Source organism: Euprymna scolopes, chromosome 23 (assembly GCF_053919585.1).
Source record: "Euprymna scolopes isolate OS-2025 chromosome 23, ASM5391958v1, whole genome shotgun sequence".
In the NCBI taxonomy this organism is placed as follows: domain Eukaryota; kingdom Metazoa; phylum Mollusca; class Cephalopoda; order Sepiida; family Sepiolidae; genus Euprymna; species Euprymna scolopes.
In genome coordinates this window covers 78,632,749-78,660,436 of record NC_136504.1, presented here as the reverse complement: position 1 = coordinate 78,660,436, position 27,688 = coordinate 78,632,749, and the positions used below count along the sequence as shown (strand labels likewise).

The following is a 27,688-nucleotide window of genomic DNA, read 5'->3' as shown; positions in this document are numbered from 1 at the left end:
AAGGCCATTACACGGCTGCTGATTTGAATGCGACAAATGAATTTAATATTAGACCACTGTAAGAAAATGGCGTTGAAATAATGCAACTTTTTCAATGGTTGTTAAATAAAGCTCTTTCTAAGCGAATGCTTTAAGTGGAATGGATGGCTTAACAGAATGCTCATTGGTTAGATGCTACCAGTGACGCTAGAACCCACTTATATACCTCGGAGTGTTTGTTTGCATCACGTCGTCATCACCCATCGAAGTATTAACTAGACTCAACATTGCTTAACTTTGGTGATCTGACAGATGTTAACATGATTTAGTTGGTTACTGTATTTTATCCTCAGCTGATTAAATTAAGATTCGGAGTTTTTAATTTACATTGATTTTAATTTACATTGGAATCAATGTAAATTAAAATCAAACAAAAAAAGTTAACTAAATAGAAGAAAACGTTGCAAATTTATTACATCAGTTTTTTTTTTCATTTGTTGTTGAAGAAATAAATTTTAAATTATATATATATATATATATATATATATATATATATATATATATATCAATCTTTAAATAAAAGCAACCATTGGAGTGAATATCCAAAATGCAACTTTTTATATCTGCCATTTTGACCAAAATTGTTTGCATTTTAGTGTTAATCTTTGTTTTTAATAATAATTTTTTTTGTTGAATGAGTAAAGACCAAGCAAAAGTCACCTTTGAAAGGATTTAAGTAAAAACGAATGAAAAACCAAACATTAGTAACATATCAGTTTTTCAAATCTTAAATACGTAGCAACACAGCAAAAATTCCTAAATGATCATATTACTATATTCAAGCTAATCAAAAATCAAAGTAGCTAAAAGAAAAATAAAAGAATATTGAAGAAAAAAATTAGAAAATAAGAATTCTAAAAATGCTTGTGGCGCTATTAATTGCTTCAAGGCTCCTGGATGGATTGGTTTTTTTTTTTTTTTAAAACAAAAATTGCAAAGGACAGGATAATGTTTGGGAATCAATTCATAATGAGTCAAATGGCTCATTGAAAATTTGTTTCAAGACAAATTAATAAAAAAATTCAGTATAAAATGTAGTATAAAAAAATAATCACTGAAAATGTCATCTCAAGATTCAAAGTAGATAAATGGATTTTACTAAATAAAATATTAATAAAAGTGAAATACTAGAGATGAAATATATGAGAGATGAAACAAAAAAGGCGTTCTAATTGCAATAACATTTTTTTACACTGCCATCTTGGTGATTAAATTTGCACAGCATAGACATTAATTGCCAAATTTGGAAATAAATATTTTCCACTAATTAATGGAAAGTTGTTTTCTGCTTTATTTGAAGTTTCCATACATTAGATGACCGTAAAAGATGTTATCATGAACGAGTGAGAGATACAGACATGAAAAGTGAATAGCAAAGAACGTTTAAGGTTGCTGATGATGGGAACAGGGAAATCAAAAATAGCAAGAATCAAAATTTAATATCATTCGGAAGAGAAGCAAGAATGTTATTTTAAAAAATTTAAATAAGCAAAAACAATAAAAAGGATTTTAATTTAAAAAAAAAAAAAAAGCAAAAAAAAAAAAAAACATTAAAAGAAATAAAGTAGAAAAATAAGCTCTCTTGTTCACAAAAATGGCTTAGCGTTGTAAATCAGAATCAGTTTCAGATTAAATGCTATTAAAATAAGATCTGAGAGTAAATTCTGAGATGCTCCATTTTTTCCGACATAATCTAAAATTAAATTGTGGAAAGAAAAAAAAAACAAAAACAGAATTCCCTTCAAAATTGTCTAATTCTGCTGGTTGTGGCGAGGTTCTCATTAGCGGTGGGTGGCTGGGCGGCATTGGCAGGTGGCCATATGGAGAAGCGCCAAGGTGGTAAAAGAAATGCCAGATTAGCATTTGTTATAAGAGAGAAGCAGAATATTATGGACTAGGAACTGACTCCCCTCCCCTTTCATTATCATGCATGTTGGGGGTAATTGCAAGGCCCTTCCTCCTTTCTCATTGTCCACCAGGGAGGGGGAGGAGGTCAAAGCAGAAGAGGATGAGGACAGGTGGGAGGCATGAACAAGGGTTAGGGTAGTTGTGGTGGGGGGAGTGAATTAATGTCAGAGTGGTGGCAGGAGGAGGAGGAGGATGAGGAGTTGGAGGAGAGTTACTTGAGACCCAGAATAGAACCCCCCACTCCAGGCGCTCTCCTCCACTACTGGCCACTGCCTTGCTGTGGAGCGGTTCCGTTCACCAAACCCTTCAACTGCTTCAACACAGTATCCAACAGTTTCTTCTTATCTCGTTCATTCTTTTTTAATGAGGGAAATACAAACTTTTTCTTATCACCACTGTTCAACCTGAAAAAAAAAAAAAAAAAAATCTTTAGTTTCTAATATAAACTATTAGTGAGAGAATTCTACAGAATTCTATGGTTACTGATTTCTTAAAATAAAAATCCATTTTTATAATAAATTTGTGAACATTTTTTAGAATTTACTTTTAGCTTTATAGATTTGAAGAAACTAAAAAAAATCCAACAGGTATTTTAACTTTAAAGGAATTTGAAAAATAAAGTTTAAAAATTCTCATTTTTTTTTTAAATGTAAAGGAGAGAAATTAAATACAAAAAAAAAAGCAAATATGTAGTAGTAGCAGCTACAAGCAGCAACTTTTTGAATCTGTGCAAACATTTGTTTCTGCTCGATCAAGCGCCATCACTCATGTAAATATTGAGTACCTGACCAGAACTTAGAAAAGATCCTACATGAAACGGTGCTAATACACTTACTGATCCGCTCTATTTTTTTAAATCGTATTTCCAAGTTTAATTAAAGTTTTATGATATGTTTTTTTTATTCAATTGTAAGGTTAAAGTACAGAATAGGTACAAAACACCCTCCCCTCCCCATGTTAAGAATGGCTTTTTTTAATAATAAAGTTATTATTTCAGCACGGATCAATAAGTGCATGAGTACCCATGAAACATTTATCTTCTTTTCAGCCATAAGAGGGGGACAAATACGGGGGGGGGGGGGGGGTAATAAGATGATTTAATACAAAGAAAATATAGATATCTAATCATGATCATTCACTTTATAAAGAAGGTTGCAGTTCAACTGATTAATCAAGAGACGAATGAGAGGCAATTTGATGCATTCTGTTCTGTAAAAATCTTAAAACATTTTTATTTTACAAAAAACACCAAAAAAATCTGTATATCTTTATAGGATACTGGATCACCTATGACCTGTAGGGTCAGTATTTGTTGCATATATTACTAAATATGTAATTACTTTGATATGACTTGAAAAAGCAGCAGTAGCAGTCAATAAGTAAGGTTGCTGCTGCTTTTTCAAACAACCATACACGTTCGCAGCTTTTGACAACTACTATAAAATTTTTTATGCCACCATCCATTTTCAAGTGAATATATATTTTTCTTTTGGGATAAATGCATGGTAATAAGCAAAGAAGATCCGAATTTTCCGTAGTATACATATTTTTATTCTATAAAATAAAAATGTTACTTTCTAAAATGTTTAAGAGTGATAATTTTTTTGTTTTTTGCAAGATGTGATTAAGAATTTTATTCTCTCATAAAAAAACAATATGGGAAATTCCAAAAGCAATAATCCAAATAACTTGATTATTTGAATTATTGTTTTTAAGTAATTCTTAATTTTATTCTAGTATTATCTGTACTGAAGATTTACATGAACATGGTTCTTCAGCAATACATAAACATCCTCCTGATGAGGTCAAACTATGGACATGCCATTCTCTTGAAGTGAATTGAGATTATCATTTTTATGTAATTATGCTATCGCAAATGTTGGATCAATTACAGATAAATGTGAATTCATGTTAGTAAAATGTTTCCTAGAAATATTTTCTTTAAAATAATAAATAGTGAAGTGATGATACCAAAGACTGATTGGTTGAAAAAAAATTATATGATAGAAGAGACGTAGATTTTGAAATAGTCAACAGTAAAGTCATAGCACAAGCAGCCGTCTTAAAAAGATAAAATACTGTGATGATGATCTACCCTATTTGTGACTAAATGAACTCTTCCAAACACAGTTAGATTATGCCGAGCGACACAGAGTTACCTTGTTGATAGTCAATTTATTAAAATGAACTATTACTATTAAAAATTAAAATGTCAGACAAAGAACATAATTATTTGTATGCGGAATTAGCTTGTGTACAAACACAAATATGCTTATAGGTTTTGGAATTGGTTAGTAGAACAAAAGAACCAGGAATGTGACCTTGATGAACTGAATGTTAAAATACTCAAACAAATAGGTTTCAAAAATAACAGATCAAAAACGTGATTCAAAGTCACATGTTAAAAGATGTAAGTTGAATTACATAATAGCAAGCGAATAATTACATATATACAGAGTTAGTCTGTAGTCAGTTTGTTAGATAGGGAGATGAGAGACAGACGGAGAGAGTTGGAGCGTTGGTGATGCGGCCATATGGCTCTGTATGCCAGGAAAGCAGAATCTTATACGCGTGCAATCTTCCAATGGGAAAGCATTTTGAATAAAAGTGGTCTGAAGCTTGTTGGTCATTACTTGGGATGGATGTTCATTTCAGCTTTCGCAGGTTCATCAATCAAAACCCTTTGTTGTAAGGAAGTGTTTGTTTATAAAATGTTAGATGTCCTATTGAAACTGTATATGTGTAACACAGTTATACACACACTTATAAGGAACATTATGGAACACTAGACAATGCAAAGAAACGCATTATATACACATGTTCATTATATACATGCCTTATATATATATATATATAGATCCTGCTATTTAACATATGGTTAATCTGCCGCAAAATAACATGTAGAAAAGAGATTATGAAGAAGGCTGAAAATCGTCTTTCTCTAATCCAACTATTTCTGTAAATACACACTATGTTGTCTTATTATCAACCCTTCAAAATCACAACACCATATATACTCACTTTTCTAACAAAGATATAGCTACATCTGGCTTGACACGGACATATTTACACTTGGCTTGACCATAATCGGCCAAATATGCTGACCAGTCCCAGTTCAAGAATAAATCCAGTAGCTGAAAAAATAAGATTTACACAATAAAAATATTTTAATATCACAATTCTATATGTGTGTATCCGGCTAAAAAGGTCAGAAACAATACAAGATACATTTATGAACCATTCATCATCAGATTGATTTTGACCCACATCTGGTCATAAAAAAATATTAAAATACTATTGTATTAATTGGTGTTACCGAGGTTGAAATTAGTGCATGAGAATACAATTTTTTTTGTCCTTACTGGTAGTTGTTTCAAAAATAACACTGTAACTAGGTCATTCAGCTTTCTATTTTTCTTTCTCCAGATAATAAAAAGAGAATTTTCAAAGATCTTATACATCTTTATTTTTTTTTAACTCTTCTATTTTATTAACTATGCAATGCTAGATAACTTGTACCCATACAAGAAAATGTTAAAGAAAATATAGATTCTTATTAAGTTTGCTTTCAGTTTTATCAGCTGAGAATGAAAGAGCAGAATTATAATCTTGAAAATTACATCCACTTTTGTTTTTCTGTCTTTAAACCACAGTTTCTTTCAATCCAACAAGTCATATACACAATTGTGCATCTTTTACAAAAAAACAGTCATTTTTCTTCCGATTTCTTTATTAGAACATGAATTCTTTAAAATAAAATCTTATTAATCCTAATTCATATTTCAATTACTTTTTTTGTATTTTCAATAGTTTCTAAAAAATGAATGTAAAATTACTCTGGGTATTGCACCTACCTTGCAATACCCAGAGTAATTTTACATTCATTTCTTTTTATCTTCCACTTGTTACCAAATTATTTCTTTAAAAATAGGATTTGCTGTTTAAAATGAAATGTAATATGTGTGTACATATGTAATTTTTTTTACAGGGGTGTCACCACTTATCAAGTCCCAAAGGTCATTTGAGGATAAAGGTTAATGGAAATCATCAGGACAACAGTGTCGTAATCGTTAGTGGAAATTTGATAGAATTTGATTATTTAACGGGATAACTCGACAAGAACTTGTTTGCATTGGTTTGAAGACACCCATATTGTAGTAAACTGGAAAGCAGGCTAGTGGAATAGAGTTCCACAGGTGGACAGTTCTAGGAAAGAAGCTTTCTTTATGGAATTCACATTTAGATTTAAGCATAGACAGAGTGGGAAATTGTACATGTTCGTTTTACTTCCATTAGACATAAATGCTGCACCTTTTTCCTTGACCTTATCTACACTTAGGAGAAAAGTGTAGTATTTGTTCTGATATTATACCTCATCTTTTCTGTCCTTGCTCAGTGAAGGAGAAATGCTTCTAGATGGAGGCAATTTGTTTTAACCCAATATAGTAAAGTGTCCCTGTTTGGGGAATGGACATTACCTACATTAAAAAAAGACTGTGTCTAACTTTTCCTTCCTGGTGAGATATGAATGCGACAAATGAATAATATATATAAATGAATGCACGATTAAAATAAACTTGTAACATTTATTGAAATTCCTTCCATCTCATTTTTAAAGTATGAGAAATGAGGCAACACTTTTATACATTTTTGAAGCACAAAGATTAATTCTTATCAGCATCTCATTAAGAAATGAGAAGTATATCATTAGCAAAAATGGATTCATTTCAATCATTCACATGCCAAACCTTCATATAGAAATATTTTAAAGACATCTTAAAAAAAAAAAAAAAAAAAAGAAAAATTTGCAACTTACCTGTCTGAGGTCTGCAAAAGCAAGTAGCAGCGTCCCATCATTAAATCCAGGCACTGGTTCTGAAGCAGCAAATTCTAAAAGAAATACAAATACTCAATATTTTTCATATCTTTAAACATTCTTTTTGTTTACATCAAAAGTATTTCATTATTAAATAGAAATGTTGCAGATCATTTTTTTTAATGAAAACACAATAAAATTAAAGTAATTGTCTGTATTTTTGAGATGACGAGTTTTCATTTATTGAGGTTATCGGACTGACTTCCTCATCTTGGTTGTTACAGTCACAACGTTTCAGCCGTTTTGCCCTCCGGCCTTCGTATTAATAATAAAGGGTTGAGTTTGAGACTCCTAACAAACAGTTCCCCAGTTCGATACAAAACACCTGATGAAGGCCGGAGGGCAAAACGGCCGAAACGTTCTGACTATAACAACCAAGATGAGGAAATCAGTCCGACAATCTCAATAAAATCATATTTCTCCTGTTAAAGAGTCACACACTATTTGTTTAATCTTTTTTGATTCGCACATCTTTTCCAGATCAGATATGGGTTTTATGTCAGCCATAGCAATACAAAATGTTTTTCTCCATAAAATTCTCACATTAATATTGGTTCCAATGTGCCATTGCATAAGGTTATTCTTAATGGAGTCATTCCAAGTCTTTTTGGACCTACCTTTTTCACGAGTACCTTAAACTGAGACGCGTTTTCAACAGGTACATACCACTGCATGTGATTGCAACAGAAAACTCCAGTCTTGGCACTTTTAGCCTAGTATGAAGTCAGAACTAACTTTGTTATCAAGATGTATACCACAAATCTACTAAATCATAAACCTGTAATTTCTCTTCATCCTCAGAATACCGAATTTGTGGAAACCCATAATTCACCATGTCTTTTTGTTAAAAAGTCTCCATTTGAAGATTTCTATTATGTTTTTGGCTTTCTGCTTCCACTAGAAGTGTGCCATTATTTAATTTCTTGACCATTTTAGGTTTGATATTTGATAATATTTTCTCTATTTTGAAGGGAGGCACTTTTATTATTCTCCTTCGGTTGCTTTTATAATTACAAAATAAAGGAAGATTTTGATTTAAATTTTGGGATTTTGTTTCTAAATCTGAACTAGATTTATCTGAAACTTCACAATTGAGACTTTTTATTTGCCATTTACATATTTTGGATTTTTCATTTCTCCTGCTCCTCACTCGCCTCGGAGCCCTGTGTGTGTGTGGGGGGGGGGGCGCATTCGCCCTAACACAACAAGGATACAGGAGAAGTATACTTATCCTGCTGATGGACTCAAGCACCTGTGTGTCCATCTTTTTTAATGGCCTCGTTTCTAGAAAGAGGTTAATTTTTCAGCCATGTTTTATTCATTCTTCAGCAAGTTGATTGACCTTTCAACCACTGATTACTAAATCAGTTTGTCTAATGTTGAGGGCATATTTCCTTATTGTGTTTGTCTGTTTAGTGCTAGTCATGTCCAACCGATTAATTGGATCGGGCTTATCCAACTGCCTGTCTTAGCCCAAGTAAGGGCCCAAGTGACATGTTTCATCTCATGTCCTAATAGGACCTTGAACAAGACCTGCTCTACCACCAGGATCCCATTCTTAGGCATTACAGGTTACAAGGGGCAGTCAGTGCATTACGAGTTGCAGAGGGGGCAGTTGGTGTATTGTAATGCCCCACCGACAGGGCAATTATGTAAGAATAAATTAATCCTAACAAATGATGAAAAGAAATACAATTTGCCATGCAGACTATGAGGATAAAAATCCACAATATATCATAAAATTAAATGTCTTGGAGACAACAGGTATGAAAAAGACAAAAGAAAAAATAAATTAAATGGGAATAAAAAAATTTTTTTTTTTCAATCAAACAATATTTTGGACTGGTTTTGTTCAGCTCAACTATGACAGGGTCTTTTGCACGAGTTCCATCACTAAGTGACCTAATGATCGTCTGCACGTTCCATGGTGGGGTGCTTCGTTTCTCGATCGAATCGTCTCTTGTTGTCCTGTGTAGTTTCCGGGTTTCTTGTGTCATCTCTAGGTCTCTTGATCCCTCTGCTGGTCTGGTCAGCTTGTTGCAAATAAAGAGTCCTTACCACAAACAAGCAAAACTCTGGTTTATAAACAATAATAAACTATTTTTCTTCAGTTCACAACAGATACTGTCTAATCTAAGGCGACTGATTACAAGCAGTGAACGATGCCTAACCCGATCAAGTAAAAGTCACAAATGCTGTTAACACATCATCATATCAGGCCCCCAGGCCAAGAAGTGCTTGGCCGGCCCAACCATTCAGTTTGGTGGCTACAGCTCAAGTCTCTCAGAATCCTTTTTCCAAATCCAACCCCTTCCCCTCTCCTCTCCCCCGTGGAGGGGGTAGTTAAAAACACCTTTTTTCTCGTCCTCTCAGGATCTCTCTTTGTATCAATCACTCAACACCTCTCCCTCTCCTTCCTGGGAGGGGGATGGTTGCTCACACTGATATCTGTGGCAGTTTCTGGATTTCTTTACCCACCGCTGTGTGGGATCTCTATCAGTAATGCTTTTCCAAATCAAAACATCTCTGACATTTCAAGAAGATAATCTTAATTTTGTCTTCATTTCTGAAATGATATGCTATCTGGCTTGTGTGTAACAAAATAAGATTGAGAGTGCTGTGGTTGATCATATACCACTAGTAAGATTTTTACATTTCTCTGCACTCCCTACCCCATCTGGTCATCCACCTTGCTGCATGTACTCCTGACACTATCATGTCACACAACAAACGTCTTCAGAAAAAAGAATGTTTATTAATCTGAATGAAACAAGTCAAAAATATCTCATTTATAACGTTTTTCTTTTTATACATACTATAATAAACAGTTTCAATAGTTTATTCAAATTCTTTTTTTTTTTTTTTTCAAAATAAAACTTTTATTCAAATGAATTGCAACATTAAAATAGACTTATTTATCCCCTCGCCCTTTTTTTAATGGAAGAAAATTGAATAGTTTTCTTTTATAGCACATCAACCCTTTTCAGGTTATTTAATGATGAATCCAGTCATTTTATTAGTAAAAGTTGTTTATTCTTCATATCTCAAAATATTTTATGGATGCTTTATAGATTTACTTTTTATTGGCATACTAGCATCGATGCCGGGTATTTGGGGATGTATGTTGAGCAAAAAAAAAAAAAAAAAAAAGTGGTCAATTTTTTTAACTTTGACCCCTATTATGACCCCCTTTAAATTTATTGCTTTGGGCTCAAATTAAGTTAGATTCATGTCCAAGGAACCTATATCTAAAATTTCAACTGTGTAGACCCGAAATTGTCGGAGGAGTTTGGTAGAGTTCTCAAAGGTCAAATCGTTGAACTTTGACCAATCGCCAAATTTCTGGCCGAAAACTGATCACATCGATTTTCCCAAATCTCAGTACCCTGTATATCAAATTTTGAGTCTGTAAATGTAGACACACAGATACACAGACAGACAGACAGACACTTTCACTTTTATAGATATATAGATTTTCTAAATTTTTGCAAAATAAATATTTGCAAATATTTTCAAAATAAATGGATTCTTTTGAATGCATCGGTGAGACCTTGACCTTTTACTACCACTCTAGTCAGAATGGACTTGGGATAATGAAAACTGAGGGGTTACTCCACACTTTCCAAATTTCCCAAAATTGGAGCCTCATCACGGGAGAGTTTTGTTTTATCTAGGATTTGTTGGAGCAAAGAGAGTATGAATAATTGTAAGGGTATGTAGAAAAGGGTAGAAAGGACAGAGAAAGACGAATTTTCAAGTGGTGGCAAATACCTTGCTTAAGGGTACTCAAAACAAACCTAAATGAAAGAGTACACACGCATCAACTGTCTATAGTCTTTTGGGAGGACAGAACTTCTTGTTTACAGTACAAAATTTCTTTCAGATTTTAACAAAATTTTAAACTCAAATATTTTGTAGACGAAAAATTTATACAATAAAGAAAATATCCTTACGTTCACACTGAATTAAATCCAAATTGAACTGTTGCAATGCTCCCATTGTTATCTGTTTAACATCATTGTCTAACACAAAATTCATGAGGCTGGAGGCTATATGTTTACAGGCTGACATACAAGCTGTTCGAGCAACCTTTTCCTGAAAAACATGGAAGGAAAAAATTAAAGATATAATATTTGTATGCATGGATAGGAATAAAGTAATACTCAAAAAATGAACTAAATAGAACAGAAACAAATTAACACTCTTGTCTTTCTATCGATTTGATATTTTGTTTTAGCTATAAAACTTTGTTAAGAATAGCATTTGTTAAACAGAGTAATAATAAATATACAAAAAGTTGGAAGTGGTGATGGGGGCGGTAAAGAGGTGAAGTGAAGAGGAGTGAGAGGGAAGTGAGGTTGGTAGTAAGTTTAACATTGTATGTGAGTTAATTGGTGACAGAATAAGTGCTGCATGTGTAGGGGGGGGTGTATAAAACACTCATCTTATTGTTATTTGAGTTTTTATGAAATAAAAAATTATGAACATGTAAATGAGTCATATTTTTATTGAGATAGCCTGTATTTCACTCTAAACCGTGTGTATGTGGGAGGAGGGATACTGAAATAGTGACAATAAATAAACTTGCCTTTAGACATGAAATAATGTCGTGGATGGATTAATGAATTTTGACAACATAAATAAGCGTTTTTTATTTTGGCTATTACATTTTTAATTTCAGTATAAAGTTTAGAATGTGCAGATGAATGAATTTTAAATGTTCAACTTATAGCAATGCATAAAATATTATGAAAAATTATTTCTTGCCTATTTTTTTACTACTGTTATAATTCAATAAATCCACGAACTGAAAATTATACTTAAAAAAAGAGAAGAACAACTTACAGGCAAATTAGTGAATGACATAAATGTACTTTGCAAGAAAGCGATAAGATCCATAAGGTAACCACTGGCATGACCCTTCGATTCACTCAACACCCAATCGTAATTAGCTACAAATAAAAAAAAAATATTAAATTTCAATAACAGTAGAAAAAAATGGAAAAATGAAAGTGCTCTGTTTCAATGATAATAGAAGGGTACTTGTGTATAATTTGAACCACATGTATATCAACGTTTTGCGGAACACGACGTTAACCGCCAAGATTCACTGATTATGAAAGTAACAAACGCTGCTAAAAAAAAAAAAAAAAAAAAAAAATGAAGGAAATATGTAAACAATTTTAACAGAAGAAATAAAACAAAAAATAAACTAAGAAACAACGACCTACCGTAACAAGTTTTTGTTTTATTTTTTTTGCGATATAAGTTTTTTACTATCATTTTTTTTTTTCTGACGAAGAAGTTCAAAACAAAACAGATAAGCAAACTCTTTTAAAAGTTTTTGTGTAACAAAGAAACTTTTTTTCAAGAAGAAAATTAATAAATTATGTTTTTTTTTTTCTTTGTTTTTTTGGTAATGGTGGCTCTTAACATGGGAAGGTTCGGGAGGGGGGGGAGCTCTATTCCGAAAGCTGTTCTTAACATGGGGAGTTGGGGGTGCATTGCATGTGCATGCATCTCTTCCACATCCATTTTTTTCAGATCTTTTGGCGATCATGCACTTCTCGCCACAGGACACACAGTTTTTTTTGGGTTTTTTTCAGCAATTAATTTTTTTTTCTTGACAATATGAAACCGCTTGTTCCAGCTTCATCAAATATTTTTCCAAATTGGAGGTATTCATTTTTTTGTTTACGCAGCTTTCAGAAAAGGGCTGTTACAAGTGTGTGCTGTTATACGAATTTAATGATTTTTATTTCCTTCCAATTTTTGTTTCGAAAAGTTTGTCTGCTACTTTGCAGTGCCATTGATTGGCTGATCGACGTCTTACGTCACATTACAATCAAATCCGAGCACATGACGTCATGTTCCGAGCAAAGCCGATCAGACGTTGAGTTATGTCTGGTTCAAATTATGCACAAGCACCAATAGAAGGATTGTTCAACAAGTTTTAGGTCTCACCGAAAAGGAGTTAGAGAAGTAAGATGGTCTTCCATGATTTTTAAACAGCACTCGGTTGAAAGATAATCAAGTATTACCATTCTATCATGGAAAAACAGCTGACATCTTATTCCTCCAAAAACTTCTCTACAGCATCATGGTCTTCATCATTGTTTCCAAAATAGCAACTATGCAGGTGAGATTTGAATTTAAGAAACAGGAACGAATCGGATTGAATCTGGTAGTAATTCAAATACACCGTAACAGTATTAATGGTGCGTTATGCTAGCATTATCTCTGTTTAGTTTTGCAAAACAATGGACACCTCCTGTAAGGATGGCTGCATGTGTACTTTTGAAATAAGAGTTGTGCAATCTTCAATCACATCTCTCGAATCAGTACAATGCTCAATCCCAGTAGCAAAGAGAAATCCAAGATGATTGGAAACAATACAGAGATAAGTAGAGAGCACATACTAACCATAACCTGGTATTCCCGAATGGTCACTCACTTTCATACTGACTAGGTTCAATGTTGCTTAACTTCTATGATCTAGCCAGAACCAGTGTGTCAATATGATTGTGTCATATACATTATGCTAGACAAATACGAAATCTTCCCTCTGCATGATTGCTTTCTTTATCTTAATTCTGTCAAATAATGATTATTCTCTTTTTCAGGTAGGCATTCAGTTCAGCCTCCCTTATAAAAACATCAACTTTCCAATAATTTGCTTGAACTGGGAATGAAGGGTAACAAGTGTGTTTCTAGCTTTTGCTTTAAATTCTTAATTCTGCTTCAAAATGGTCAGTCCAAGATTTGCAGTAGAAATTCTTTGGATTAATCTATACATGAGAATGTTCCTGGAAATGACAACCATTTTCAGCTTGTGTTTTGATGTCAGCACTTTTCAGACCCACCTTGCAAACAGTTTGCTCATCCCGAAATCTTAGATAATCAAGTATGGAGTCAACAAGAAATGATGTGGATGTATCTGCCGGAGACCAAGATGTTAATCATCCATAATCCTGTGGTTAATGCTATCAATTTGTTTATCAGTAGTTTAGGTTTCTGAACAATCTGACTTAAGGTCATTTCAGTGCTGACTAAATCTTCTGACAGACTTTAAATTCATAGTCAATTTACAGTTTGTAAATAGTTCATGTGAGCATTATGGGACGAAGTAAAAATTATAGACAGAGAAGAGCGGTTGAGACTAAGACGACTCAAAGAAGAAGCACACATGCTGGGGAATAACCAATTACTAGACCTAGTATAGAATTTGATACAATATGGAAACCATTAATCATAAACAATAGATAATATATACAAGAAACAAGAAAAAAAACAAACTATATATTATATATATACACGTTAATATATAGTAATAGTTAGTAATAAATAAAGATATTTACAACTAGAAATAAAATAAATTTAAGACTCCTAAAATTCATACCCGAATTGTCTGCAAGGACCCGTGGTGCAGTGGAAGAATAAATTGTAAAAAGTAATATTCTCCTGAAGGTTTAAGGTTCGATTCTCAGTGTGTGCGACCGAAAAATACATTTGCGAATTACGACTGATAGAACAAGAGCATGCTACCCCCGTGAAGTAAATAAAGGGTTCCACTCGAAATTCCATCCAAATTCTCGAGTTCAACAAGATACACCTGAAGAAGGTCGGAGGTTACATCAACCGAAACGTTGTGAAAATCACACTCGAGATGAGAACATTAGTCCGATGAATCCAAATAATACGAATAAGAATAATTATTTTATAATCTTAAAATAGATTGCTCTCAGAATACACCACATTGCATCTAGAAAACAATACTTTTAGAAGGGAATTTTACAATAAGGTCAAGGGCATTATTCCTAAACAACATCTTTGAAAACATTACATTGGTAATCTTTTATTGTAGGAAAACTACTAAATGATAGAATATTTACTAAAAAAAAAAAAAAAAAAACACTGGAAAATTAAACTAGCATATGGTTTGTTTTACATCATATCAGCCATATTTAATGCCAAATGAAGCCATCAAATGCAATTTTTTAGGTAGGATAATTTTAGATTCCTAGAATACGTTGTTCTTGGAAATTTTACAGCAAGAGTTTGAACATTACTCCCAAGAAAATATTAGGAAATTTCAGAGAGAATAGTGGCACTATTATTTGAAAATATTACTCCTTAATATTGGTAATCTTCTTTGTTCTTAACACGATTGATCCTCAGTAACTAGTATCTTCTAGTATCTATTTGGCAAGAAAATGGAGAAATAAGGTTTTGATGTTTAGAAGAATCTTTTTTTTTTTTTTTTTTTTTTATTATATAGGCATCACCACTTATCAAGGCCAAGAGGCCACTCGAGGGTAAGGGTGAAAGAGTGTATAGTAGTCAAAAGGACAATATAGTAATCGATAGTAATGGAAATTCGGTAAATTTGTTAACTTAAGTGGAACGGCTTATCAGAAACTTGTTTACGTTAGACTTGAAGACAACCATATTGTAGTCGGCTGGAAAGCAGGAAAACGGAAGACAATTCCACAGGCGTGCAGTTTTAAGAAAGAAGCTTTGTTCATGGAATCTATGTTTAGGTTTAGGCACAGATAAAGAGTGGGGGGAATTATTGATAGTGTTTTCAGCTAAACGAGTGTTTCTTGTGAAAGTTTGGTAAGGGGAAACCATAGACTGAAGCTCAGTCGAACACTTTCCATGAAAATAATGATAAAGCAGAGACAAACTCGCAACATATCTTCTGTGAGATAGAGGTTGCAGGGAAGAGAAAAGGACATCCTCTACAAGGGTACAAAGTCTATTTTGAACTCTATCAAGGCAGGACAAGTCCTTTCTAGCAGCTTCTGCCCAGATGTGGCAACAGTATTCCATCCTTGGACATATCTGGCTCTTATATAGATAGAGAATTGCATCAGCAGTGAGATATTTACTGGATTGATAGAAGGATCCCACCATTTTTCCAGCGGCCTTGGCAACAGATTTAATGTATGAGTTCCATTTAAGATCAGAAGTAAAGGTCAAGCCCAGAAGCTTGTCAAAACTTGAGGCCTCCTCAAGATCAGAGCCATTCATTTCAATTGATGCCAGATGTGAATCAGAACGTTGATGATGTAAAGAGAGAATCTTGGTTTTAGATGCATTAAAAGTAACCAGCCACTCCTTTCCTCATTGTACCATTGTATCTGACCTGATTTTTAGAAAAATTGGTTGAGGATAAACTTAGTTATAAGGTGATGGTGGTTGTGGGGGGCTCTACATAATGTTGCAGTTGACAAAATTGTAGCTTTTCTGGTAGATAGAATATTTAGAAACTAGTTATTCTACTAAAGTGTCAGAGTTTAGTCTATCCTAGTATTTCAGTCATAGCTGTGAGAAGAGATTTATTTCTTGAGGTTAATTGTTAAGAATGTAAATTTTTCTCAAGTTTATTTTGAACTCAGTTTTAGCTGAACTTGAACCTTGCATTCACAATTCACATGTTGCCACCGGCATTCATATACTTACCTAAATCTAAGAACTCATCAATTTTAACGTTCAATTGTTTGTAGATATATTCTTCGGCTTCACTTCTAGCATCCTTCAAAAAATATGAGAATGAATTAAAAGAAGGAAAAGTTTTAATCATAAAAATGTAATGCATAAAGTAACTTTGTTTTATCTACAGAAACTTTTTATGGATTTTTGACTTCACAAGTAAAATTAAATATCAAATGAAAAATAAAGATGAAAATTTTAATAATCAAATATGATTTTATGAAGAAGTATTATTTAATGATTCCAGGTGTTTTTTTGAATACTGACAGCAACATTCATTTACAAACGAGGAGTAATTTTGCTTACCTTAAACATAGATGTACCCAACAATTTGGCTACATGAATGCTGTCCTTCTCAGCACTAAAAAGAAAAGGAAAGGTTTTATTTTTATACTATTGCATTTTTATTTCAGTAAATTGCTAACCAACAGACGTGTTATGAATGGAAAAGTCTATGAGACGTGTACACGGTGTGATGATGTATGGAAGTAAAACTTGGCTAATAAAGGTTGAAGACATGCGTTTTGTGGAAAGAAATGATGAGAGTAATAAAATGGATGTGTAACGTAAGTCTTAAAAACAGATTTAGATCTGATGACTTCAGAGGAAGATTAAATATGGGCAGTAAAGAGATGTGTGCAGAACAGGAAATGTTGATGTCATGAACACATTGAAAGAATGGTCAAGAATTATTGGGCTAATAGACGTAGAACAGTTGAGGTAACAGGTTCAGTTCACATGGATGGAAGTGATAAGAATGAAAATGGGATAAATAAAACCCTAGCCAAAGAGGGTTGATTCCATGTCAAATCATCCAAAAATATGAGATTTTGAAATCCATATCCACAGATCTGGCTGTAATTAGCACTGCCGATAGACAGCATAGAAACTAAGAAATCCTGAAAATTTGAGCATATAACTTCTAGAGGTTTCTGATTTAGAGTGTTTTTGTTTTGACATAAGCCTCACGATGCAACACTGACGACGATTTTGTGATGTCATCTTGAGTATTTTCTAACTGAAAGATCATATGGCCCTGAAAATTCACCCAGATAAGTTTTTTGACCTAAGGAATCCAAAAATGGCATCAGATTTACTTAAAAATATATAGAGATATTAAGGGTTTTTGGATTTTTCTACATGTGACCAAAAATCAAATAAAAAAGGATGTAGCTGGTATGGTAATGCATTAATTTTTTACATATTTTATTTATTTTATTTTACACACCATAAATTGCCTCTGGACCACAAATGGTTAAAAGTTTTTGTTCTGCTCATGCAGTGTCTGTTGAAAGTCAAGTATATTTGGAAACTATTTCATATTTACCCCCCCCCCACTATTGGATGTGATGATCAATTTAGCCATTTGTTAAACTCACCTTCACACCCTCATTTTGGAATAAATTTGCAAGTAAGCCAAACGCTAAAACAGTTAAGTTCTGTTATAAATTTCAAAGACCTAGCAGTCTTCAAGATTAGTTGATGAGGGTTGGAAACATCATGCCATGATAAAAATATGCTTTTTTATAAGAAATTAGTAATAGGATGGTAAAAATCTTAAGAAACTTCTAGTACTATTTCAAACCAATAATATTGATACTTCTTAAACTTTAACCCTCAAAAGACCCAACTTTTTAAACTTTTGTCTATATCTTCCTGAAAATGCAATTTTTTGCTCTGATCTATGTAGCTTCCTGAATATTTCTAACCTATCATTTAGTGTCAAAAAATCATACATTTACAAAATAATGAAAGTAATCCCTATCAAATTTTTCAGAAATTCCAAAATAATAAAAGTGACCTCGTTAGGACAATACAAAACTATAATTGCAAGGGGAAGTAATTCTTTACTTCTTTGGGCCAAGTTGCCTCCCCTTGTCCGTAGTCCGATTTCTCGCGAGACCAACAACCGGAAGTAGGGAGTGGAGGGAAAACAGAGTGACTTTCAAAATTGAGAAATGAGCATCATTCCCGTTTGTTCCCGTTATCATACTTGGACTTTTAACCTTTCATGTACTATGTTTGAATTGTCATTACATGTGTGTGTGTGTGTTCTTCATAATAACTGTATCGCCATGTAACAGCGAGTGATTTTCTTCCATCCATCCATCCATAGCTCTTGAGTCCCTGGAGGGGCATAGGCCATCTACAACTTTGTAGATGCTTTTGTAGCGAGGAGTTCTTTTTACAGGGTGAAGGTGCTGGCCCCACGCCCAACCTTCCCAGAAGGTACATACAGTGCCTAGCCTTCCCAAATGGTCACCCATCTGGTACTGGGCAGGCGCAATGTTGCTTAACTTCAGTGATCTGACGAGAACGTGTGTGAACGTGATTGTGCCGTACGAGTGATTTTCTTATTTGTTCATAATGATTCCATTCTTTCATCATGTGCTGCAAACATACGCACGTGAACGCTGGATCATCATGGGATACTTAAAACTATGTGGAATCTATCTGGAAACAAAAGAAGTTGATTATAAAAGTTGATAAAATATGGCCAAAAATTGTTTTTTCCTGAAAATTAGCATTTTTCTCAAAATTAAAAGATTTCCTGGCTTGACCATAATTCTTCTCAAAGCCACTGCACCTCAACAAAATGCAAAGCATTGCACCTCAACAAAATGCAAAGTTAATTTTTGTTGATATATGATCTTAGAAGGTTAAACAACGCATAGGATATAAAATTATTTCAATTTCTTGTGTTGTGATTAGGATTATACATGTTTTTAAATTCTGGGTCAAGTTTATGGAATTTAGCACGAATCGACACTCCCTTGACTTTATCTCATACATACATTGAAACTGCTCCCCATTAAGGTACTTTCCAGGGAATAGTTGAAGCTTGTTTTTGTGTATCAAATAGTTTGTCCGTTCAGAGAAGAGCTTCACTAAAACAAACAGCCTTTATCAAAATTGCTATTTTCTGTATAAAAAAGAAGGGGAGGAGTCAAAACTGGCAGAAAATGAGTGTACATTGTTTTTGAATGATTTCAAGACTTTTGAAAGTCTTTACTTTCAAAAGATATGAGTGAACAAAACAAGAACTTTTAACCATTTTTGGTGGAAACACCATTTAATGTGTGAAATATATGTAGCCTTTGTTAGAACTACTTTTATTGTAAATCTCTTATGGAATCGAGACTCTTTACTTTTAACGTCTGGCTTACTCAAAAATTTATTCCAAAATTAAGGTGTGATGCGAGTTTAACACGTTTAAATTGATTAACACATTTAAATTGATGTTTAATTGAGAATATTTTTCATTATCATCGAAAATATACCTGATTTTCAACAGAAACCGAGTTAAAAACAAGAATTTTTAACCATTTTTAGTCCAAAGGCAATTTATTGTGTGTACAAAAATATATGCAAAAGTAATGGGTTACCATGCCAGCTACATTTTTTTTTTTCTATTTTTGGGTACATGTGGAAAAATCCAAAAACCTTTAATATCTAAATAAGGCTTCATTTTTTAGCAAATTTGAAACTATTTTTGGATTCCTTAGATCAAAAAACTTACCTAGATGAATTTTCTAATCAGAAAATATACAAAGAAATGACATCACAAAATTGTCGCCTGGGCATCACGCTATGCGACTTAGGCCAAAACAAAACATGCTCTAAATTGGAAACCACTTGGAATTACCTGCTCAAATTTTCAGTTTTTAAATTCCTATATTCTCTATCTGCAGGGTAAACTACAGCCAGATCTTTGGATATGGGCATCAACCCCTGAATGATTTGACACGGAATAACCCTCCTGCAGCTTCCAGCGCCTCCTGCAGTCTACAGTGACAACCGTGTTCCAGAGCCCACTGACATCCGGCTACCCATACCAGCGCCAATTGACATTCAGCTGCCCATTCCAGTGCTCACTGACGCCCAGCTACCTGTTTCAGTGCTCTTCGACATCTAGCTTCTAGTTCCAGTGCCAACTGATGTTCAGTTACCAGCGACCAATCTTGTCTCGCTTAGACTGATCCTGGTTATTTCCATTCCCTAAAAATTTATCATTTTCTTTTTACTTGGTAAATAAAACACGAGATCAATCGTCTTAAACGAATGTATCTGTCATTTTTCTTTTGCTATTGCCTTTGTGTCTACCTTGTCGTTGTACAATTAATTGGCACCTTTCACACCACCTTTTGCCTCACTATAACACAGTATATTTAAGGTTTGGTTTGGTGGTTTTTGTTTCACGGCATATCAACCCTTTTCAGATTATTTAATGCCGAATCCAGTGATTTTGAGTAAAAAATTTTTAATAGAATTTTTTCTTAAAGTCGGTTTCTATTTAACCTATAGTTGGGACGTTAACAGGTACTACCACTCTGGGTCAGAGTGGACCTGGGAGCAATGGCAATTACAGGATCTCCACACTCCCCAAAGCCTGTAAGCTGGGGCCTCACCATCGGATATAGTTTAAGGTCATATCCAGGACCAGTATATTTAAGGGCATTAAACCAAAGATGATGATAAACAAAAATATAATATGTAAATAACATAGAAGTAAGAAACACACGCAAAGAGTTGTTTTATAATTTTATTAATTTATATAGAATTCTTTCATCAGGTAAATAGATGATTGTTTTCTCCTAATAATTTCACTATATATATTAGTATTACATCATATCTAGTGCGTTTTCCCAATGATCCATCCCCATGGAGTGGAATCTCCAAAGTATCCCTGCCTGATAAGCAGTCACATATCCAAGAGGCTAAACTAAACTTTCTTTTTTAGCATATATTCTATTTTTGTGATTTTCCGTTTTATGACATCATTTCCTTCAACACATTTACTTATTTTTATTTCCTTTTTGGAAATCGCTCTCAACAAGACATAAAGCCACTTGATGTAAGGAGTTAAGAATGAAAGATTTTTATTGCAAACTGATCTTATTTTTGAAAAGACCAAAACTATAAATAGTAGGAAAACAGTCATCAGAAAGAGAGTTCTACAATCGAGCAGTTCTTGGAAAGAAGCAACTGAAATAGGAAGCTGTATAATGATGAGGTATGAAAACAATTAATGGAAATCAATAGATTAACAAGTTAGATGATCTGGAACAAAGAAAGCAGGGAATACAAACAATTCTGAAGCACACATATCATAATATTTAAAGAAAAGACTGAGACTAGCGGCATCATGTCTGTTAGAGAAAGGGTGGATAAAATACGTTTCTGCAATTTAACAATATTCAAATGCGACAGAGATTCACCATACGACAATATTCCATTGATTTCTAACAAATTTCGAGCAGAAATTTCCTTCCTACATCATCTAATTCCATGTATAACTTTGCTACACTTCTGGGATAAAACTTTAAACTTTTCATCAACAACACAACTGGAGTAGGCTTACATTTTAGATGATGAAATGAATAAAAATTGTTTGAATAATGACTGCATTAGTTTTAGATAGATGCAACGTGAAAAAAGAAAACTGAATCTGCTTGTGTCACATGATGAAAATACAGAAATGTTGTCCCTATTTTCCAAATAAACATGCATTTTTGTATGTTTAAAAAAAAAAAAAAATCAGCAACGAAATGAGAATTTTCTTTTCATAAAAATAACTCAAACGATAAACATTTTAAAAATCAGGATGAAAGAGAAAGTTGGAAAAATCTTCAAATGCTCAGGTTTTTAATTATTGGTTGTAAAAAGAGATTTGAAATTTGCCTCACATCCAAATTCGGTCAGTCGCTGTTGTCAAAAATTAGAATATACATCATCAAAATGTAATTTAATATTTCTGAAGCAAAACTCAATGTAGAACAGCAAAACGCAAAATTTAACAAAATTTCAACTTAAATTAGATATTGCTAATGAAATATTTATTCAATATGCTGTGACACTTTAGACATTTCAATTTAAATATGTATGCAATTCAAATTTCATGTTTTTAATTGTTGTCATAAGCTTATTACTTCTTGCCATTTTCAATTTTTTATTTTATTTTACAATTTTTTCATTTTTTTTGCAATCGTCATAGTTAAACATGTCTTTTTTCCAATAAAACCGATGACTTTACGAATAGCTTCTTCCATGTCAGTTCCAGTTTTCTTGATACCTCTCATTTCTCCAATGTCACGTCATTTCACATGAATATATCTTTTTAATATAACAATATACATTAAGACTCCATATATATGCAGAGTTTTAATTCATTTTTTTAATTTAGACAAAAAAAATAAACACTTTTACTTACATGTCTGATATCATCATAAAACCAAGTTATTGTTGGTAAATTAGTTCATTTTTTTCTTTTTTATGAAAAAATATTTTAAATAAAAAATTTTTTGTATGATATACTTTGACTTTTAAATGCTACCATGTTAAAATTATACAATATTCTAAAAAAGATGCTGAAATTAAAAAAGTTTAAAAGACAAAAAAATTTGAAAGAACTTACCCAGTTATATTTGAGATGTATTCTTCCAATGAACTGCAGGAATTCTCAAGATTATTCATATTGATAGAAATCTGTATTAGCTGTTGACAAAGAATTCATATTGATAGAAATCTGTATTAACTGTTGACAAAGAATTTATAAAAAAAAATGAAAAATAGCGACACAAGTTGACAAACGTTTTTTTAACAATATTTCCTGTTGTAAAGTTCAGAAATCAGATTAAAATTAGTTTTCTACTCAAGTCCAAATTATGTTACAAAAGCACTCAATGTAATTTTCCCTTATTCCAATAGGATTAATTATTCTGCTTTAAATTCTTGATTCTGATGCAATTACTGATTCTAAGTCTTTAAATTTCGAAATCTAGTATAGAGTTGTTTAGTTTTTTTTGTTAATTTTTGGATTACCATAAAATCAAATGTAATGTGTTTAGATTCCATTTACACAAAACTAAAAATATGTGTAAGGGCATACATGACATGACCTGATCTTTATAAACTATTTTTTCTCAAATCTTTTCATTGTAATTCATTGGAAATAGTGAGTTGATAAACTCACTGTGAAAATTTCATCAATACATGCTGAAAATATAAAATTGTCGCCCTAGAAAAGACGTGATTTTATTTCCATTTGATGAAAATTTGTTTTCTTTTTTGTTGCAGATCATCTACTAGTTGACTTTGTGAACTTTGAGCCTAATCTTGTTTTAGATATGTTGAATTACTATATTATCAATATATCTATTATAATAAAGTTGTATTCCTGTCTGTTCATAAGTTAATTAATACAAAAGGTACACTGTTTCACAAATTAATTTTCATACTGAAAACAGTCTTTTATAGACTTGTATTAGAAAACCTCATCACATACCTCATAATTTCTATATGTACTATTTATTCAAAGGAAATCAACACTGAAGTAGTTACCTAATTTACATTAAATTACATTTGCATTAAAGAAAATCTATTTTAATAGTTAGCTTCATGTTATTAATCGATTTTAGTAATGGAATTGTTTTGTGTTTAGGAATATTAAAGTTGATTTATTTAATTTATTTTTAATTTATTAATTATATACCAAAGCAGACATAAATGAAGCTTACTTCTGTTTCAAAATGTGTGTATGTGTTTTAATATAATCGACAAGAAAAAAAAACTATGTGTCCTTTATTCTAAAACTCAGTCAATATACCAAGGTCAATCGTTAAATTTTACTAAACTGAACTTTGAATTTAACTGGCTAAATCCTATTTCAGTCACGTAAATTATTTAAAGCAAAATGGATTCTGCTATCAACTTATTAATTAATAAATAAAAAAATAAATAACACCAAGTTTCATCGTAAATAAGTAATAATAAATAATACTAAGTTTCAACTATTTATAATTAATGCATTTTTTGTGCAAAAGTTTCTGCGCTATTATGAACTGCATTTATTTACTTTGGTTCAAAAACTACCAAAATGTTAATTTTAATAGTTTTGCATCTGCAGGATAGCATATCAAAAATTCAAAATAGAATGCTTACAGTTTATATTTTTATGCATTTTAAAGAGTCATATACTAAAAGTATTGAAAACTCATTTTGAGTTTTTACTCAACCTCAATATTACATTCAAAGAGCATGTATTCTTGAAGATTACCAATTACTTACAAAAAGTTTCATAATATAAGAAAGACAGGAGAGGGCAAAAATGTAAGGATTCTCGGGCAAACCTAGCTCAATATCTTAAGTATATCAGGTGCATCCAAATGCAACCCATGTAACGTCCGGTATCTTTGCTAGTTGATTAATAAAATTTAAAAAAAAATGATATTTTAATTTTCACATAATAATCTAAACAAAACTAAAAACAATTTAAGATATTTTTTATAATGCCAAGCATTGAATATAAACCAAATTAATTATACAGTGAATTATTTCTTTTTACTGTTTATACATATCTATCTTAAAAAAAAAAGTTGATTTTTTTTAATCAGTGAAAATATTAGTATACACCAAAAATTATGAAAATAAAACAAGTAGAATTTTAATAAAAAATAACATTGATTTCCTGTTCGGAATCCACAAACTGGCATTCCCATCGATCTAACGTGTCATAGAAGATTATCTACCTTCTAATATGAAGATAACACATTGGCTTGTCAATTGAAGTTTGTGGACTCCAAAATGTAAATTAATATTTTTTTATTAAAATTCTTAATTTTTGATATACACTCATATTTTACACCAACTAAGTGTATTGATAAATTTTCTAATTTTACTGTCATATCTTACTTGAGCATCAATAAAAATAAAGCATAATTTTTTTTATTTATTAATTTTTTTTTTCTTTACAATATTGCATATTACTGAAATGCATTTTTTTAAATGCTGAAATAAATTCACATAAAAGAGATAGTAAAACCAGTGTACCAGCATAAATATAATACAATGAAAAATGGTGTACATGTGATAGATATTGTTTTATTTTGTTGTTTTTGGTAAAGAAACTAGTTTGTATTAAAATCTATTCAGTATTACGGTTGTAATATTAAGAACATGCTTGAAGTGTGTGAAATAATGAACATTACTTTTCTAACTTCCATTTATATAACGACTCTATAGTTTTATTTCAGCATCTTTACACATTTCAAGTGTTCTTTAAGATTACATGTGCAATACTAAATAAATTTTAACTCAATTTATTAACATTTAACAAAAAACAATATTTACTGCCTGTACATAAATTTTCAGTGGATTAAGTTCAGGCCACTAAACTATGGTTTTATTGAAATAGTTACTTGTAAAAGGCTGAGAGAAGGTTTTTTGATGAGGGTAGATAAGCAAGCACTCAGGGTTCTGGTCAAAAGAAGATTGGTTGACTTCCGGATCATATCATCTATTTCTGTATGACTGGAAATAGAAAAAATAAATAGAAAATCAAAGGAAAAGAATTCAGTTACAATCATTTTGATTTTACAATATGTTTTATATTTGATCTTTTATTCAGAAATGCTGAGACGACATTCACACGGTGAGAAGTTTTATAATATCTATAAAGAATTTGTATTTGAAATAAACTTCTTACCCCTTACTACACTAATTATTAGGAAATTTGAGAAGCAAGTAACATACGCTATATATATATATATATATATATATACATATACATATATATATATATATATATATATATGTATACTAGCAGGGCTACACGGCGTTGCCTGGGTCATATAAAAAAAAAGAAAGATGAAGTTGCATTTGAATACACCTGCTATATCACTTTTTATTCCAGGCAATCCCAAACAAAACATTAATATTACTCTTCCTTGGCAACACAGCCTTTTAACATGTTTACTCTATCAAAAATACAACTCCAATAGCACTGCATAGGTTTTCTTCTATAAAATTGTCTAACAAAACACAGTGACATTTTATTGTAAATAACTTCTTAAAAAAAAAAGATGAGGGGGGCACTTCTGCAACTCAGGAACATGAGACAGATGTCTGTATTTTAGTTTTAAGAACAGCTGATAGAGATCATTTCTCAGCTGGACCAAAACATCAACAGCTCAGGTTTAGCTGCTGTCTGAGATAACATGGCAATCAACCAATCACAACACTGCGCGCTGAGTTTCAACTTGACGTGCATGCGCATGCCCGAGCAGCAGACGAGAATTTGGATATCAATTATAAAAAAAAATCACCAATTTTTACATGCATCCTAACTAAGGGAGGGAGCATTACTGACAGCTATGGCTGGGGATATCGGAATGTTAAATGTCGACGGTGGATAGCAATCCGGACTGGGACCTTCTTCGCAAAATCATGGCTGAAAATCGCGTGCATTATCAAACTGATATGCCTGTGGGCGTTCAAGATGGCAACGAATAAAAACCTTTAGTGTGAATGTGGGTTCGGATCAGCGCACAGCAATCCGTTTGCTTCCATATTAACTTACATCGTCGAAGGTGAAGAGCTTCATTAGATGTTTGCTACCTCATCTGTGTCCACTTTGATGTCATCTGATGCTGTCCAAATGTCTGAGGAAAAAACATCTTCCTAAGGAAATTTGGTACTTGTGGATTTTTGCTACTGTACTGAAATAATGTTATAATTTCGAAAGTTATTCTTAACATGGGGGACAAAAGGGTGTTTTGCAACTATTCTGTGCTTCCACCTAACAATGAAAAAAAAAAAAAAGATATTGTGAAACTTGAATTTAACCTGAAAAAACTATTTGAAAGGGGCACAGTATCAAAAGTGTATAAGCACCGGAAATTTTCCTGGCATTGGAAAAAAATTCCAACTACTCCCAGTCAATCGGAAAAAACAAAAAGAACCCCAACCCACCCACTTTTGTTATTTATTGGACAAAAAAAAAAAAAGAAACAAAAACATTTGCGAACACATATTTATTTGACAAAAAAACTTTTCACACAGTTAATAAAAAATTAGTGTAGGTTTTTCTTTTTTTTTTTTTTTTTCTGTTGTTTCTACATTTAAAATTTTGCTATTTTTCTTCTACGTAGCATTATGATTTCATTGGCAATGCTCGGCATAATCCAGCTGTTGACGTAATGTTCCAGAGAAAGCCAAGTGAATGCTGAGTTACGTTTAATTCCAAGCACCTTATATTTTGATAAATTTTTATACAATAAATGTTTTGATTTTCATATATTTTTGTGTTATTTACTTCGTTATTATATATTTATGCGTAATCGGAGAAACGTGTTTATATTTGAGGTTCACAGAACTGCCAGTCAGTAGCGCTTCTCATTCAAACACGTCTCCATTACCGACATGTTGCTAAGCTGCAGAAGTGTTAGAAATAGTGTTAAGTGGTTACGATTTTTTAAAAATTATTTGTGTAACTCAACCGCAAATTAAAAAAAAAAGAAAAAAAGTTGCCTATATTTTCAAACAAAAACCGGAAGTATTAGTTTAAAGGGAAATAACTCTCATAGTTAGTCT

At 32.2% G+C, this 27,688-nt stretch overlaps 1 protein-coding gene across 3 annotated transcripts in view; it reads right to left on the bottom strand.

Moving 5' to 3' along the window:
• Positions 1-1,306: 1,306 nt before the first annotated feature.
• Positions 1,307-27,688, bottom strand: part of LOC145246017 (exocyst complex component 6B-like) — a 151,737-nt gene continuing 125,355 nt past the window's right edge. For all 3 annotated transcript variants that reach the window (XM_080107831.1, XM_080107830.1, XM_080107832.1), the window contains exons 15-23: positions 25,516-25,627; positions 22,734-22,813; positions 16,625-16,679; positions 16,289-16,361; positions 11,669-11,775; positions 10,777-10,918; positions 6,764-6,837; positions 4,969-5,081; positions 1,307-2,351 (exon numbers count right to left, since the gene is read on the bottom strand). In XM_080107831.1, the coding sequence (XP_079963957.1) occupies positions 2,207-2,351; positions 4,969-5,081; positions 6,764-6,837; positions 10,777-10,918; positions 11,669-11,775; positions 16,289-16,361; positions 16,625-16,679; positions 22,734-22,813; positions 25,516-25,627 (901 nt within the window). In that variant the 3' untranslated portion in view covers positions 1,307-2,206. The remainder of the gene's footprint in view (positions 2,352-4,968; positions 5,082-6,763; positions 6,838-10,776; positions 10,919-11,668; positions 11,776-16,288; positions 16,362-16,624; positions 16,680-22,733; positions 22,814-25,515; positions 25,628-27,688) is intronic.